We start from the raw sequence: 14,754 nt of genomic DNA, 5'->3' as shown, positions 1-14,754 counted from the left end.
AGCTTGGCTGCTAACCAAAAAGTGGGCAGTTAGAATCCACTAGCTACTCCTTGGAAGCCCTATGGGGCTGTTCTACTGTGTCCTATAGGGTCACTATGAGTCGGACTTGAAGGCAAAGTTTGTTTTTTTTTGGTTTAGCCATCTGTAAGGGAAACCAGACAATGAAAAAATGGAGTTGAATGGTGGTTACACTGATACAGTCATATTTAAAATGTCGTTGAGCTAGACACATACAGTTACTGCACAATGTTAGTCTTTTGAGCCCTAACCCCATGTCTCTGTTTATACCACAGACCGTTACCCTGATTTATACTGAAAAAAATTAGTCTGTATGTACGTCATGGTATCACACTGACCAAGTGTTTCCTAAATGGGCAAACATAAGCAAAACCACCACATATATTTGACTATTTTGAGGTCAGAGAACTTTAAATATTTTCAGTAGAGTACCAGGAAGTGAGTGTGCCTTCATCCTATTTAAACAGTCTATTTTAGAACAAAAGAATGTTTGCCTTGTTTACTTGTTTGACGTAAAAATTGAAAAGGGTTTTTCTGCTCTAGAAATGAGTTCAGAAAGCATTTATTAGTAGGAGCTTCAGGGCTTACCATCTGCTGGATCTCTAAGTTCTACGTGGTTTGCCCCACCTGCTTAGTAAATGTCTTCTGACTCTTCCTGCCTCCTGTGTGGACAACAAATTGGCAAACACGCATTTGAAAGGTTAATGGAGACATCAGGTCATAAAGATGGTGCAGGGCCAGGCAACGTTTTGTTCTGCTATACATGGAGATATCACAGTGAATTAGGTTGGGGGACTTTGATGCCAGGTGCAGATCTGTTTTCAGGTAAGATGGCTGTGTACGTTTAGAAAGCCCATTCATCAAAGCCACTTCAGATATTCTTGCTTGGCCTGGATTCATAAGGCCTGGCTACAGAAGGTGAATTTTCCAGGAAATTATTCCAATAGACTGTGAAGTAATTTACACTGATCAGTTCAATACTTAAAAACTATTTCTTTGATGTCCCTATGAAGAAAATTCTTCTGTTCTTTCCACCTCATTTCCTGACACTTGATTTTTTTTCCCTTGCGTAAGATAAGAATTCTGAACAATTTGTAGTTCTCTAAATTCTCACACACATCCCTGCCTACATGACAGCAATTTTTTAAAACATATTTTTATCTTACTGCGAAGGTAATATGTGTTTATCCTACATAATCTGGAAATTGCGGGAACATTTTGACGTGGAAAAAAGCATTGCCAACAACCCCAAAGACCTGAAATAACAGCTCTCAATTTTGGGGCGTTTTATATTCTGATTTTCTTTTTATATAGATTTTTCATAACTGAGATCATATGATATGTATAGGTTTATATGGAGATTTAAAAATTGACTTTATACCATGAAACTGCTATTACATGACTCATTTATAATTACAGGTTGTGTATCTGTCTTCATTAATAGCCTAGCTGACTTCTAGAGGTTGGGGTCAAAATGTTTTTATCTTTATGAGCCCAGAACATAAGAGTGCTGGTCAATATTTTAAATTAATGAATGAATAATGACCACTTATTGTGCACTAAGCACTGGAGGAGATCTAGGGGTACACTGGACATGGACTTTCATCTGTGGAGCTTATAGGACAGGCCTCCTCATAGACTGACTGTTGTAATCTAGAGCGGATGGAGCTATGCCTACAGGAGAGCTACACGTTAAGTGCAATAGCATTTCACTCCTCTGTACAGTTTCAGACAGACTTGAAAGGATTTCTGCAGTATTGTGAAGTGGCACACCTGGCCTAACCAGGAAGAAGGGATTCTCAGAGTTTTGTAGATCCTTCTAGAGTTTGCATATAATTAACAGACCTGGACTCCTTTCTTTGATAAGAGGCCTGATCTAGAAAAGACACCTGAGAGTCCCCCGAGGTGTTAGTGACTTTGCACTGGGACACATTGGATGCAAAGTAGACCTTTGTGGGTAGCGATTATTTTATAAAATTCTAATCCCCCATCTCTGACCCCATTCATCATAGGCCTGAGCAGCTGAACAAGGGAGAATGGACTCTCTCAACTTCTCTGGTCCTCTTTGCCTACCTCCATATCCTGTATTCCATATGGCAGGTGGGAAACATGATCAATTAGAATGCAATGGTGCAAAGGAAACTCAACTGTCTATGAGCTTCATTCCCACTCATGTATCATTAAAAAAACAGTTTGATGAGTCGATTCTAACTCATGGCGACCTCACGTGAGTTACAGCAGAACTGCTTCATGGGGTTTTCAATGGCTGTGGCCTTTCAGAAGTACATCACCAGGCCTTTCTTCTGAGGTATTTCTGGGTGGATTTGAACCACCAACCTTCTGGTTAGTAGCCAAGTGGTTAACCATTTGCACTACCCAGAGACTCCGCATGTATCGTACCTGTTGCTGTCAAGTCGATTCTGACTCATAGTGACCTTATAGGACAGGGTAGAGCTGCACCATAGGATTTCCAAGGAGTGCCTGGTGGATTTGAACTGCTAACCTTTTGATTGCCAGCTGTAGCTTTTAACCATTACTCCACCAGGGTTTCCTCATGTATTATAAGTCTTGCTAATTCGTGTATAAATCTATAATTTGTGAAGCAAAACTGATCACTACCTTTGTGGTTCAGTGACTCCTGGCAAGTTACTTGGAGCTTTTTTGGTCTGTTGAAAAAGAACTTATCATATCAGGAGAAAAAAGAAATCTGATTTGAGAGATGTGGGTCATGCTCATTTAGTAGGTAAGTGTGTTTAAAGATTAAAAAAAAAAAAGCCAAACCAATATATATTGCACTAAGTTATACATCAATCTTCATTCAGATGATACATGAAACTTGACAAAAAACAACCCAATAACTTTTCTGAAAATAACCTCTTTTCATAGTAGAATCAATATGCATATAGATAAATAGATGATAGATAGATGATAGATAGATAGACAGACAGACAGACAGACAGATAACCTGGCCCAATGGATATTACTTTATACCTTATATACTGAGTTAAGACAGACATCCTGTTGTCATTTCTCCAGTTAATAGGGGCTGATCCTCAGCTTAATGGTTGTGAATCAACCCATTAAGGACCTTTGCTTTTTGGGCTTATTTTCCTTGTCTTCCCACTTTCTGTTCTTGGCAATGGAGCTAAGCTAGTAATCATGAAGGTCTGTCCCGAGAAGACACACCGAGGGAAAAAGACTTATCATTCCGTGTGCTTACCTTTTAACAGCTCTGATCAAAGAAGTCTGGTGGAAAGTGAGATGGGAGCTATTAGGTGGAAAGAGATATTGGATTATTTTCAGATTTTATTCCATTAAGCTTTTCCTTATGCTTATTTCCAAGGTTAATTAAAAATTGAGTATACTCTTCACTCAGCCCCAGAACATTCTCCTACAAGAAGAGCTGGCTGAGGGACAGACTTATGAACTCTTTACAAGATGTATTTCAATCAAAATCTTAGAAATACATAAAAAAAAAAATACAATTTCTAGTGCTATAGTTAACTTCCTACCTGCATTGGCTGAATATCTCATATACTATCCATAGGCTGAGAATATGAGGTCAAAGCATCAGAAGCTGTACTAGCTAAGTGTCAGATTCCTAATCTGAAGGCTTATCTAGTCAGTGTTTGAGAAAGCTTTCTAGTTTTCTTCTTATGTGGTTGCTATTTTTTGCTGCTTTCGAGTTGGCCCCCAACTCATGGCAATCCCATGCACCACAAAACGAAATGCTTTGCCACCCCTCTGATTGGTCGTGGATGGAACCATTGGCACCCATAGGGTTTTCACTGACTGATTTTTGGAATTAGATTGCCAGGCCTTTCTTCCATTTCTTGCTATAACTAGAATTTCCCCACATGTTTTAAATGAACTTCTCTTCCTGTGTTTTTTTCAGTGGCAAAAACCGTATGTTCGAAGTCATTGGAGAGACCCTGGAGCATGATTTCCCCAGCTGGATGGCGAAGGTCTTGAGACAGCTTTCCAACCCTGGTCTGGTCATTGCTGTCATATTGGTGATGGTGTACGTGCCTTCCCTCCTCCTAGAAAGATCCTTCGTAAAGTTCTTCCTGGCTCCTTTTACGTTTTAGCATTTTTGGCTCCTCACTCTCCCTGATGGTTGTGCTGTAACCTAACCAAACTCAGTGCTGATTACATGGTGGCGAGAGGCTGAAATTCATGAGCCATATTCTGATCCTAGTGGACGTAATTCACAGCCATCTGCATCTGTCTTTGCCTCCCCAGGATTATAAGATTTGTTCCCCAGTAACCAAAATAATTATCAGTAAACAGTGAAAGCAAGGGAAACATAAATGCTAAATCTAATCAGCTCATTGAGCTTCCTTCTACAGCCGGCCCCCACCTCTACTTCCATAAAGCAGATGGCTGTGAAGACACAGAAATGATGAGCCTCTGAGTTAGTATTCCCCTTGAGAGCCCTACAGGCTCTATTTTAGGGCTGAAGCCTTAAAGATCTTAAAAATCACCCTGTCCTGATTCGTACCTTGTTCCTAGAGGGCCATCAATAACTGTGTATCCATGATAATAAATCATAGGACTGGAAGGGTCTCAGAAAAGTCATGTAGTCCATCCCTTCAAAGTCAGAGGTGTATCAAAGGGGAATTTGGGAGGAAGCTTTTGTTCTCATGTAATCTGCATTGGCTTCCGACTCTTGGCCATCATAGATAAACTTATATTCTAAATAAAAATATATGCTTGCTATGAAGAGCTAAGAAAGTACCCTAGTCCTTCCTTTTAATCCCCAAGCCCTTCCTAAATCGAAAGCCTGGAACTGTCAGTGCTACTAGCCAAGAGGGCAGGTGTTAAACCACCCGCAAAGAGACTTTAGAAATGATAGCAGATAAACAGGAGTGGATTTGTTTAAATAAAGGTAAAACTAGGACATCTCAGGAGAAAACACTCACTGGTTTGAAGCCAATGAGCTGGGATTCTGAGCCAAGTTATCGTTATCATCATTATTGTCATCGTTGAGACCATGAGCCATATCGTGTATCGAGGGCAGGTATCAGCTTCCTCAATTTTATAAATTAAGAAACTGACTTATAGGAGTGAAGTTATTTTCCTTAGATGAGAAAGAGAGTAATAGTAGAACTTAGAGTAAATCCTTTAAACTGTAAATCCAATGCTTGCTCCTTTTCACCAAAATGCCTTCTAGGAATGAGAACTAATATCTCTTAGGGATAATTAAGCAATAAAGCATATTACCGTCATCTATGTTGCAGACCCTTGATCCTGGGTTGGCGTTAAGAGTACATAGTAAATCTGTGATGCACATGCGTTACGGAATGACCTCTCTGAAGCAGCATGCTTCACCAGATGGCCCTTGAAATGATTTCCTCTCTTCACATTTTCATGACACATTGTGTTCTAAGAGCATGTTAATAAGTATGTTTGTGGCCTTTAAAAGTTAAGTCCCTTTAATGATATAATTATCTCTGGGTGGTTCAAATGGGTTAATGCACTTGTCTGCCAATGGAAAAGTTGTCGGTTCAATTCCACTCACAGCCATCTGAGGAGAAAGTCTTGGTGATCTACTTTCAAAAACTCAGCCATTGATCTCAGGTGACATCTAGCTCAATTGGCATAACATAATCTGTAAAGAAATTATTCTACATCTGACTGTGGTGAGTAGTGTCTGAGGACTTAAAAGCCTGCAAGTGGCCACCTAAGATACATCTACTGGTCCCATCCCTGTTGTAACACAGGAAAATGAAAAAGACTAAAGACACAAGGGAAAGATTAGTCCAAAGGACTAATGGACCACAACAACCATGACCTCCACCAGACTGAGCTCAGAACAACTAGATGGCACCCAGTTGCTACTGACTGCTCTGGCAGGGATCACAATAGAGGATTCTGGACACAGAGGGAGAAAAATGCAGAACAAAATTCAAATTCACACACACACGCACAGACACAAAGACCAGGCTTGCTGGTCTGACAGAGACTGGAGAAACCCCAAGGGTACGGCCCCTGGGTACCCTTATAACTCAGTACTGAATCAATCCTGAGATTCACTCTTCTGCCAAAGATTAGACAGCTCTATAGGGCCAAAAATAACACATGTCAACAAAGTGCTTCGTAATTCAATTCGTACATAGGAGACTAATGGGCACACCAGCTCCAAAGTAAAGACTAAAAGGCAGGAAGGGACAGGAACACTGGACGAATTGAAACAGGGAACCTGGGGCGGAGAAGTGGAGAGTGTTGACATATAGAGTGTTTGGCAACCAAGGTCACAAAACAATTTGTGTATTAACTGTTTAATGAGAAACTAATTTGCTCCATAAACTTTCATCTGAAGCACAAAACAAATGAACAAAAACAAAAAATCAACCACTGAGAACTCTGTGGAGTTCTACTCTGACACACACAGGGTCACCATGAGTTGGAATTGATTTGACTGCAACTGTATTTATTTTTTAGTGGTAGAATTAAGGTCTTGTGTTATGGAAAAACAAGCAAAACCCCAAAAATTCAAATGATAAATTTTGTTACTACGTTTTTAACTTCCTGAGAGATTTCTTTCCCAGCAGAGGAATAACGTTGTTCTAAAGCACTAAGGGTTTAGTAAGCTGTCTCAGGAGTGTGGGAAAGGAACAAATGCTGATTTGTGGGCTGCCCTTGTTCCAGGCACCTTCCATGCATTAGCTCATTTAATCCCCACGGTGAGACTGGCCTCGTTAATTGTATTACCACAGCACAGGGAAGGAAGCTTTGAGTAGTTAACTGCCCCCACTCAAGTGGCTAATAAGTGAATTCACACTCATGTCTCCGTATTTCCCTCTTCTTACTCCCTCCAAGTTTTGTAGCACCACAAACTGAGTTCATGGTAGTGAGCTATTCAGAAGGCGTGAAAACCACTTGCCTGGGACGGTGTAGATAAATCCAAGATTGGCACACTTTTTCTTGAAGGGCAAGACAGTACATATTTTAGGTTTGTGGGTCAAGAGGCAAAATTTAAGATATTACGTAAGTACTTATATAGCTACTTTAAAATGTAAAAATCATTCTTAGTTTGTGGGCCAAACAAAACAGCAGCGTGGCCAGGTTTGGCCTGGAGGTCATAGTTTCTCACCCTTGGTGTGTATAGTTTCGTTAACCAGTTGCTATCAAGTCAATTCTGACTCACAATTACCCTACGTGCGTCAGAGTAGAACTGTGCTCCATAGAGTTTTTTTTTTTTTTTAATTAACTTTTATTGAGCTTCAAGTGAACGTTTACAAATCAAGTCAAACTGTCACATGTAAGTTTATATACACCTTACTCCATACTCCCACTTGCTCTCCCCCTAATGAGTCAGCCCTTCCAGTCTCTCCTTTCGTGACAATTTTGCCAGCTTCCAACTCTCTCCATCCTCCCATCCCCCCTCCAGACAGGAGATGCCAACACAGTCTCAAGTGTCCACCTGATACAAATAGCTCACTCTTCATCAGCATCTCTCTCCTACCCACTGTCCAGTCCTCCATAGAGTTTTTGATGGCTGATTTTTCAGAAGTAGATCACCAGGATTTCTTTCAAGGCACCTCTGGGTGGACACTAGCTGCCAACTCTATAGTTAACAGCCTAGCACATTACACATTTATACTACCCAGGGACTAGAAAACCCTCTGGATCACAGTGGTGTAAGCGGTCACGAGGATGATGCAGGACTGGGCAATATTTTGTTTCGTTGTGAGTAGGGTTGCCATGAGTTGGGGGCCGACTCCACAGCAGCTAACCATCACAACAACAGTGGAAAATTGTCAGCATGTAAGAATCGAATCATCATCTCCAAGACTGCTTTTAGTTCAGAGGGTCTGATTTAAAACACAAGTTTCAGATTATCCCTGATTTGATTTTTTGGATTCTGAAGGTCTCATCTTCTATTTTATGGGGCCATACGCTTGGCGTGGCTTCTTGTTTTCTTTAATTAGAAAACGTTACGAGCATTTTAAATGTCCCCACTGGATCCTGCTAAATCAGCTTGGCTGGTTTCAGGTAACTGAGTAGATGGAAGAGTTCGTGTTAGTTCTCTCTCGGTAGGCAGTCATGTTCCTTTGGGGACTATAGAATGATTTGTAAGGCCTATCTAATAGAAGGTTCATGTCAAGGCAGAAAAAAAAAAAAAAAGAAATCCTTACAATACACACACACACAGTCACGTGCACATTTACTGAGCACTCACTTCATGCCAGATATTGCACCAGATGCCTTCGTGTGTGAAATTTTATTCCAACTTCCATTACTCATGAAAGAGATAAACAAGCCCAGCTAAACCATATCAATAACTATGTGGCTTGTACCAGATGGCTCATAAAGGATTTAATCTGGCATGTTGGTGAGCAGAGGAAATGTGTTCAATACCCACTTATCTGCAACCAACAGTTACCTTCTTAATTGCATTTTTGTTTGTTCGTTTTTCTTTAAGCGAGGAGGAGTATATTTGTTTTTAGAGAACTCTTTGACACTAGTAACTTTGATTTGTTCTTTCTAGAGATGTAAATGTTATTTAAAAACCAAAATATTTATTTTATAAAACATTTTCTTTTTGAGGGAAAGAGAAATGCAAACAATGCCAGTTGCCACTGAGTTGTTTCTGACTCACGGCGACCCTATGTGTGTCAGAGCAGAACTGGGCTCCGTAAGGATTTTCATTGGCTGAGTTCTCGGATCACCAGGGCCTTCTTCCAAGGTGCCTCTGGGTGAACTTGAACCTTTTGGTTAGCAGGCAAGCACATTAACCCTTTGAACCACTCAGAGCCTCCCATGCAAACAGTATATACCATGAAGAACAATCCCTGTTAATTAATTATTGCTATGATGAATTTATATTCTTCATTCTCTAAGCTTCAGTAGATTTTCCATTCTCTTGGATGCCATTGAGGTCAATTTAAAATGTTATTTTTAATTATAATTTAAAGTGATGTTAATACATTTCCAAGAAGGAGCTAAAGTTAGGGAGTGCAGTGTAGTGGGCACAGCACCCAGCTGAGACTAGCAGCCTTGGGACCCAACTTCCTAGCTATATCCCCAGATGCTGTGTGATGCTGAGCACACCTCTTTACCTCTCTGGACCTCCCTTTTCTGATCTACAAAATAAGAGGATTAGAGTAGAAAATATCTTAAAATCCACTCCACTGATCTAGGCAAATGCTCATTTAAAAGGAATCTTTTGTTTTTAATTTAGTTTGGCCATCTATTATCTCAATGCTACTGCCAAGGGCCAGAAGGCAGCAAATCTGGATCTAAAAAAGAAGATGAAAATGGTAGGATACAGATAATCTCATAGAATTACTATATTTGTTAATGGCGAGTGATAGAAAAGCCCAGGAAATCTAATCTTCTTCTTGTCTCATTTTTCCCTGCAGCAAGCTTTGGAGAACAAAATGAGAAACATGAAAATGGCAGCTGCACGAGCAGGTTGGCGATATCTTTGTGTTTTGCAATTTTTTTCCTACAGTTAGTGTGTCCCTTTTTATTTTTTTCCTCGAAATGGGGTATTTGATGTGAAATGGCGTTAGTGCTCTGGACAGTTCCTCAACCCTTACTTTTTTTACCCCTTCTCAGGGATCACAACTACAGGGTTTGGGTGTTTTCCAGTAGGAGAAAGAAAAGAAAAGGAAAAATTTAGTTGTGGTAAACTTAGCAGTAGTGATTAAAAAAAAAAAGTTACTTTGAAAATTGAAGAAAATATCCATGTAAACCAAAAAACCAAACCCATTGCCGTGGAGTCAATTCCAACTCCATAGTGACCCTACAGGACCACTATACTACCAGGGTTTCCAATTATCCATATAGTCATATACAAATGGCAGATAGAAATGCAGGGTCTCTTCGCCTATTTTACACATTTTTATATGTGGAAGGATACCCTCGAAAGATCCCAAGAGAGTCCTCTGAGCTCACTACTGTTGGTTGCCAGAAGCCATTTGCTAATCCCTTAACTTCTCTTTTTGTAACCTCTTTAATTTGTAAAATATTAGAATAAGAGGAGCTCTTATTTGCCAAAACTAATGATGTGCTTTGAGTTTCATATAGAAAAGTGATGCCTAACAGATTCAGTGAAAACCTTCTTTATCCAGTGTCTTGTTGCCAACTTTTCCCTCATTCCAAACTTTAAAACTCTTTGTATTATTATTAGTACAGTAAAACCTGTGAAAGCCAAAACCAGTGTAAGGCAGAAACCCATCAGAGAAGGAAAATTCAAATATTTTCCACTAAATAGAAAGCAATAGAAAAGTGGTGACTGCACCCTGTCAAAGGTGGAAAACTTTCAAGATGCAGGAAAACAAGGCAGTCCCATTGAGTTCCAGCTCTCACAGGTTTCACTGTATTTTTTTTTTCCCCCTTCAAGTAATAGAAAACTCAACCCAAACTGGATTAAGTTAAAAAATATATATATATATATATATTAGTCTATGTAACTGAACTGTCCCATCAGCTCTACTCTGTCCTATAACATCGTTACTAGTCAGAATCCACTCGACAGCATCTGGTTATACAAGTGCACAGGGGAATGGTACATATGGTTTCAGGCCTGATTTTTCCCGGTTTAGAATGTGACCAGGACTAGCCCTATTTCTTTGTGATTCCCTCTCTTAGCACTTTCCTGATGGTTGACCTGATGGCAGCAGGAGAGTCTGCAGCAACTTCTAGTGCCATTGAGTCGTACTCTCGATACATTTAGACAGGTTTGGTGTACTACGTATTTCATCTCCTTGGTGAAATTTTCCCTAGAGTCTTCCGAGCCTCTTCTATCTCAACTGATACCCTTTTATACTTGGCATATCTGTTGTTCTTTCTCTTTGTTGTCTTCTCTATCGCTCTATCCTGTTTCATATTCTGTTGCCTATTTTTCCCAACTTCCTTTTTCTTAGATTGCTCACATGTTTTGGTGAAGGTAAGTGCATGAGAGGTAAATTTTTGAACTTTGTTTGCCTGAAGCTGTTCTTCTTTTACCTTCCCCTTTGACTGATAGTTTTGATGGGTACAAACATTGTTTAGTTAGATCGGAAATAATATTTCTTTAGAATTTTGATGATACTTTTCCATTGTCTTCTATATTCTAGAATTGCTATTGGAAAGTCTAAAGCCATTCTGACTCTTAATCCTTATGATGTGACTTCCGGTTTTGTTTGTTTGTTCTACCTGTCTAAAATTTGTAGGATCTACTTCTTATTTCTAATATTTCAAAATCCCATGATGATGTGTCTTGTGGTGAATTTATTTTTATTCTGTGTGCTCGTCAGTGAGGCTTTTCACTCTGGAAGCTCTTGCTGTTCTGTTGTAGGAAAATTTCTTGACCTATTTCTTGATTTCTTCCCCGTCATTTTCTTTGTTCTCTCTTTCTGGAATTCCTATTATTTGATTATTGGATCTCTTGGACTGGTCTTCTGATAATCTCACTTTTCTTTTTTATATACCTTCTCTTTATCTTTTTGCTTTTGTTGTTGTTAGGTGCCGTCAAGTCGGTTTTAACTCATAGCTATCCTATGCACAACAGAATGAAACACTGCCTGGTCCTGCATCATCCTTACAATCATTGTTATGCTAAGCCCATTGTTGCAGCCACTGCTTCAGTCCACCTCGTTGAGGGTCTTCCTCTTTTCCACTGACCCTGTACTTTGCCAAGCATGATGTCCTTCTCCAGGGACTGATCCCTCCTGACAACACGTCCAAAGTGTGTAAAATGCAGTCTCGCCATCCTTGCTTCTAAGGAGCATTCTAGTTGTACTTCTTCCAAGACAGATTTGTTCGTTCTTTTGGCAGTCCATGGTATATTCAATATTCTTCGCCAACACCACAATTTGAAGGCATCAATTCTTCTTCAGTCTTCCTTATTCATTGTCCAGCTTTCACATGCATATGATGCGATTGAAAATACCATGACTTGAAAATACAGGAGCACCTTAGTCTTCAAGGTTACATCTTTGCTTTCCAACACTTTAAAGAGCCCCCACAATACGACAAACTGACAGACACATGGGGGCTTTTTGCTTGACCCATGAATATTTCCTTAGTATAAATTTTCAATACTTTCTCTTGACCTTTTCACTTCTGTTATTACAATTTTAATTTTGAAAAACTGTTTTCCTCTCCAATTGTTCTTTTAAAATATAGCATCCTGTTCTAATGGCTACAATAGTTTTGTATTCATGAGAATGTTAATCTTTTTCGAGTTTCTTTCTCTTTTATCGTCTTTGTTTTATCCAAGATTTTTGCCCCTTTTTATTGCCCTATTGGTCTCTCTCTTTTATATTAGAGACTTTCTTCAGGTGCCTTGTGATTCTTTGCTGTCCACTTCTGTTTAAGGGTGGAACAAGAAGGCTTCGTTTGTGTGGGTGGAGCTGTGGAAGGATGTTTATTACAGAGCTCTGCCTGAGCTGTCTAATAAACCCCCATGTCAGTGTCTTTCAGCTTTTCGTTTTGGGCTGCTGAAATTTCCTCAGAAAAGCCACTTCGAAACTCCTGCCTGGAAAGTAAAGCTTGTCTAGCTGTATTCTAGTACCCGAGTGGGACACAAGGCATGGTGTATTGGCTTTCAACTTACAAATGCTCACTTACACCTCCTGTTTTTACTTTGGTAATGCTTGCAGTCATCTAGCCCACAGACATCCCTTGTTTACTATCTCTGGAGAAAACCCTTCTAGTCTTCTACTAGGACAGGGGAGAGGGGAGTAACTCATCTCTGGCAAGTGAAAGAACAGATCTGGGACTATAATTACCTTTTAAATAGACATCCAAACCATCCTTCTATTTTGGTTCCTTAATGCTAGATGTACCTGTGGTTGCCAATTCCCGAGCCTTTTAGAAAGTTTCAGTGTAAATTATCTTGCTTCCTATTTTTTCCTTCTGCTGGCTTGAAATTCTAATTTGTCAGAGCTGATCCGTCACTTATCATTAATCCATCTGCTTTTCAGCTTCTAAAATTTCATCACCGTTGTATCTTCTCTTCTCCCCTTCCTTGGAGGTTTATGCCTAAAAAAATTTCCTTTGCTGTCATGTTTAAACCAAAACCTGTTGCCATTGAGTTGATTCCAACTCATAGCAACATGATAGGACAGAGTAGAACTGTCCCATAGTGTTTCCAAGGAGTGGCTGGTAGATTTGAACTGCCAACCCTTTGGTTACAGCCAAACCCTTAACCACTGCACCACCAGAGCCCCATGCTATCATATCTGAGAGGGAGCAAAAGTTCAGTCCAATGTAACACCACAGCCTGGATAAATCTTCCTGTCTCCTACACCAAGAGGAGCAATGGCTTTATCTGCAGCCTAATCTGTTCATTCTGTAGTGACTATCTGGGTTATTGTGTTGAGACTGAGTCTTGAATTAAGCCCACCTCACCAAGAATTGATTAGTATTCTCAACTCTGCAAAGATTAAGAAATAGAAGAATGTGTGTCCACATACTAGCAGAGCTTTTGTATATCATTGAGATTGTGGCTGTAATTCAACAATGCCATATTAACATGAAGAACGATGAGTGAGATGTTCTGACTGTTAAGATGTGAATTCTAGTTAAGCCGTATTTCTTGTTTTAAATATTAATAAAATGCTACAGCGTATTATTTCACTGATGGCTTCCCATAATCTGTGTTTAAAAATATTTATAATCTCTGTTACAATGTTGTTTCCTCAGGAACTTAATACAGAACTTGACACATAACTATCATTTAGTAAATATCTATTGAATATCTACTGGACAATAAAGAACTCTTTTATTTGAAAACTTTAAAAGGTATATATATATTAATGACATAAATAGTAATGAATAAAACCTGTTGCTGTCCAGTCCACTGTGATTCACAGCAACCCTATAGGACAGAGTAGAACTGCCCCATAGAGTTTCCAAGCAGCGCCTGGTGGATTCAAACTGCTGACCTTTTAGTTAGCAGCCATGGCTTTTAACCACTACAACCCTAGCATTTCCAAACATCAATGAATGAATATTATAAAAAGCAGAACTTCCATTCTACATTTTAAAAATTTCTATGGGGATTTTGTGAAATAAGAAATATAGAAATATTTTGAATCTAAAAATGCAAAACATTAAGCCAAAAAGTGTAGAGCATCTGGAAGATACAGATTTTAGGCCACTTCATTCAGAACCATCAACCAGACTAAAAGCTAAGCTAAGCTTCATTTTCTCCTTCATCCTTTTCTGTTTTTTTTTTTTTTTTGAACAGCTGCAGCTGCTCGTGGCCAGTAAGTTTCACAGATATGCCTGGGGCCCAGAAATACTCCTCCCTGTCTCTCTGTGCTGTTCATGGGTAATGAATTATGCGAAGGCCCAGAGAACACAGTGTGGTGTTGTCCTGCCCCTGATGGATTATAAAGTTCAGGCTGGTCAATCCAGGCATCGCCAATCCCAGCTCGACAAGAAGAAATTCCAGAGTATTCTGCAGTAAAGATTTGTTCCTGCACCGCCACTATCTCCTCTGACCCATTTCACTGATGTTTTTCGCCCTAAAAATTGAATTTAAAGGCAGATGTGATCCAGCAATACAGGCCATTGGTTTACTTGGTGTGTCAATGTAAAAACATTTTGCTCATATGGACTTCTATTTTACACATTTCTTCTTCTTTAATTTTTCTTGGACTGAGAGCAGGAATATGTCACCCTCTTTTTTCCCTCTAAATTCAGAAGTACCTTGAGAAAACACTCACTGAAATTATTCATTTACTTACTATTTGAAACAAACCACTCTTTACCTTCCTTTATCTACCTGTTTCC

The 14,754-nt window shown here is 39.5% G+C and overlaps 1 protein-coding gene across 1 annotated transcript in view; it reads left to right on the top strand.

Moving 5' to 3' along the window:
- The window catches only part of TMC1 (transmembrane channel like 1), a 128,682-nt gene extending 114,254 nt beyond the window's left edge, over window positions 1–14,428 (top strand). Inside the window, exons 17-21 of the mRNA XM_064290832.1 lie at window positions 3,914–4,039; window positions 9,206–9,284; window positions 9,387–9,438; window positions 12,331–12,497; window positions 14,207–14,428. Coding sequence (XP_064146902.1) covers window positions 3,914–4,039; window positions 9,206–9,284; window positions 9,387–9,438; window positions 12,331–12,497; window positions 14,207–14,428 — 646 coding nt within the window. The remainder of the gene's footprint in view (window positions 1–3,913; window positions 4,040–9,205; window positions 9,285–9,386; window positions 9,439–12,330; window positions 12,498–14,206) is intronic.
- Window positions 14,429–14,754: the final 326 nt, after the last annotated feature.

The sequence above is a fragment of the Loxodonta africana genome, chromosome 9 (assembly GCF_030014295.1).
Source record: "Loxodonta africana isolate mLoxAfr1 chromosome 9, mLoxAfr1.hap2, whole genome shotgun sequence".
Lineage (NCBI taxonomy): Eukaryota > Metazoa > Chordata > Mammalia > Proboscidea > Elephantidae > Loxodonta > Loxodonta africana.
Note: the sequence above shows the minus strand (reverse complement) of the source record. Positions and strands in the feature narration are given on the sequence as shown.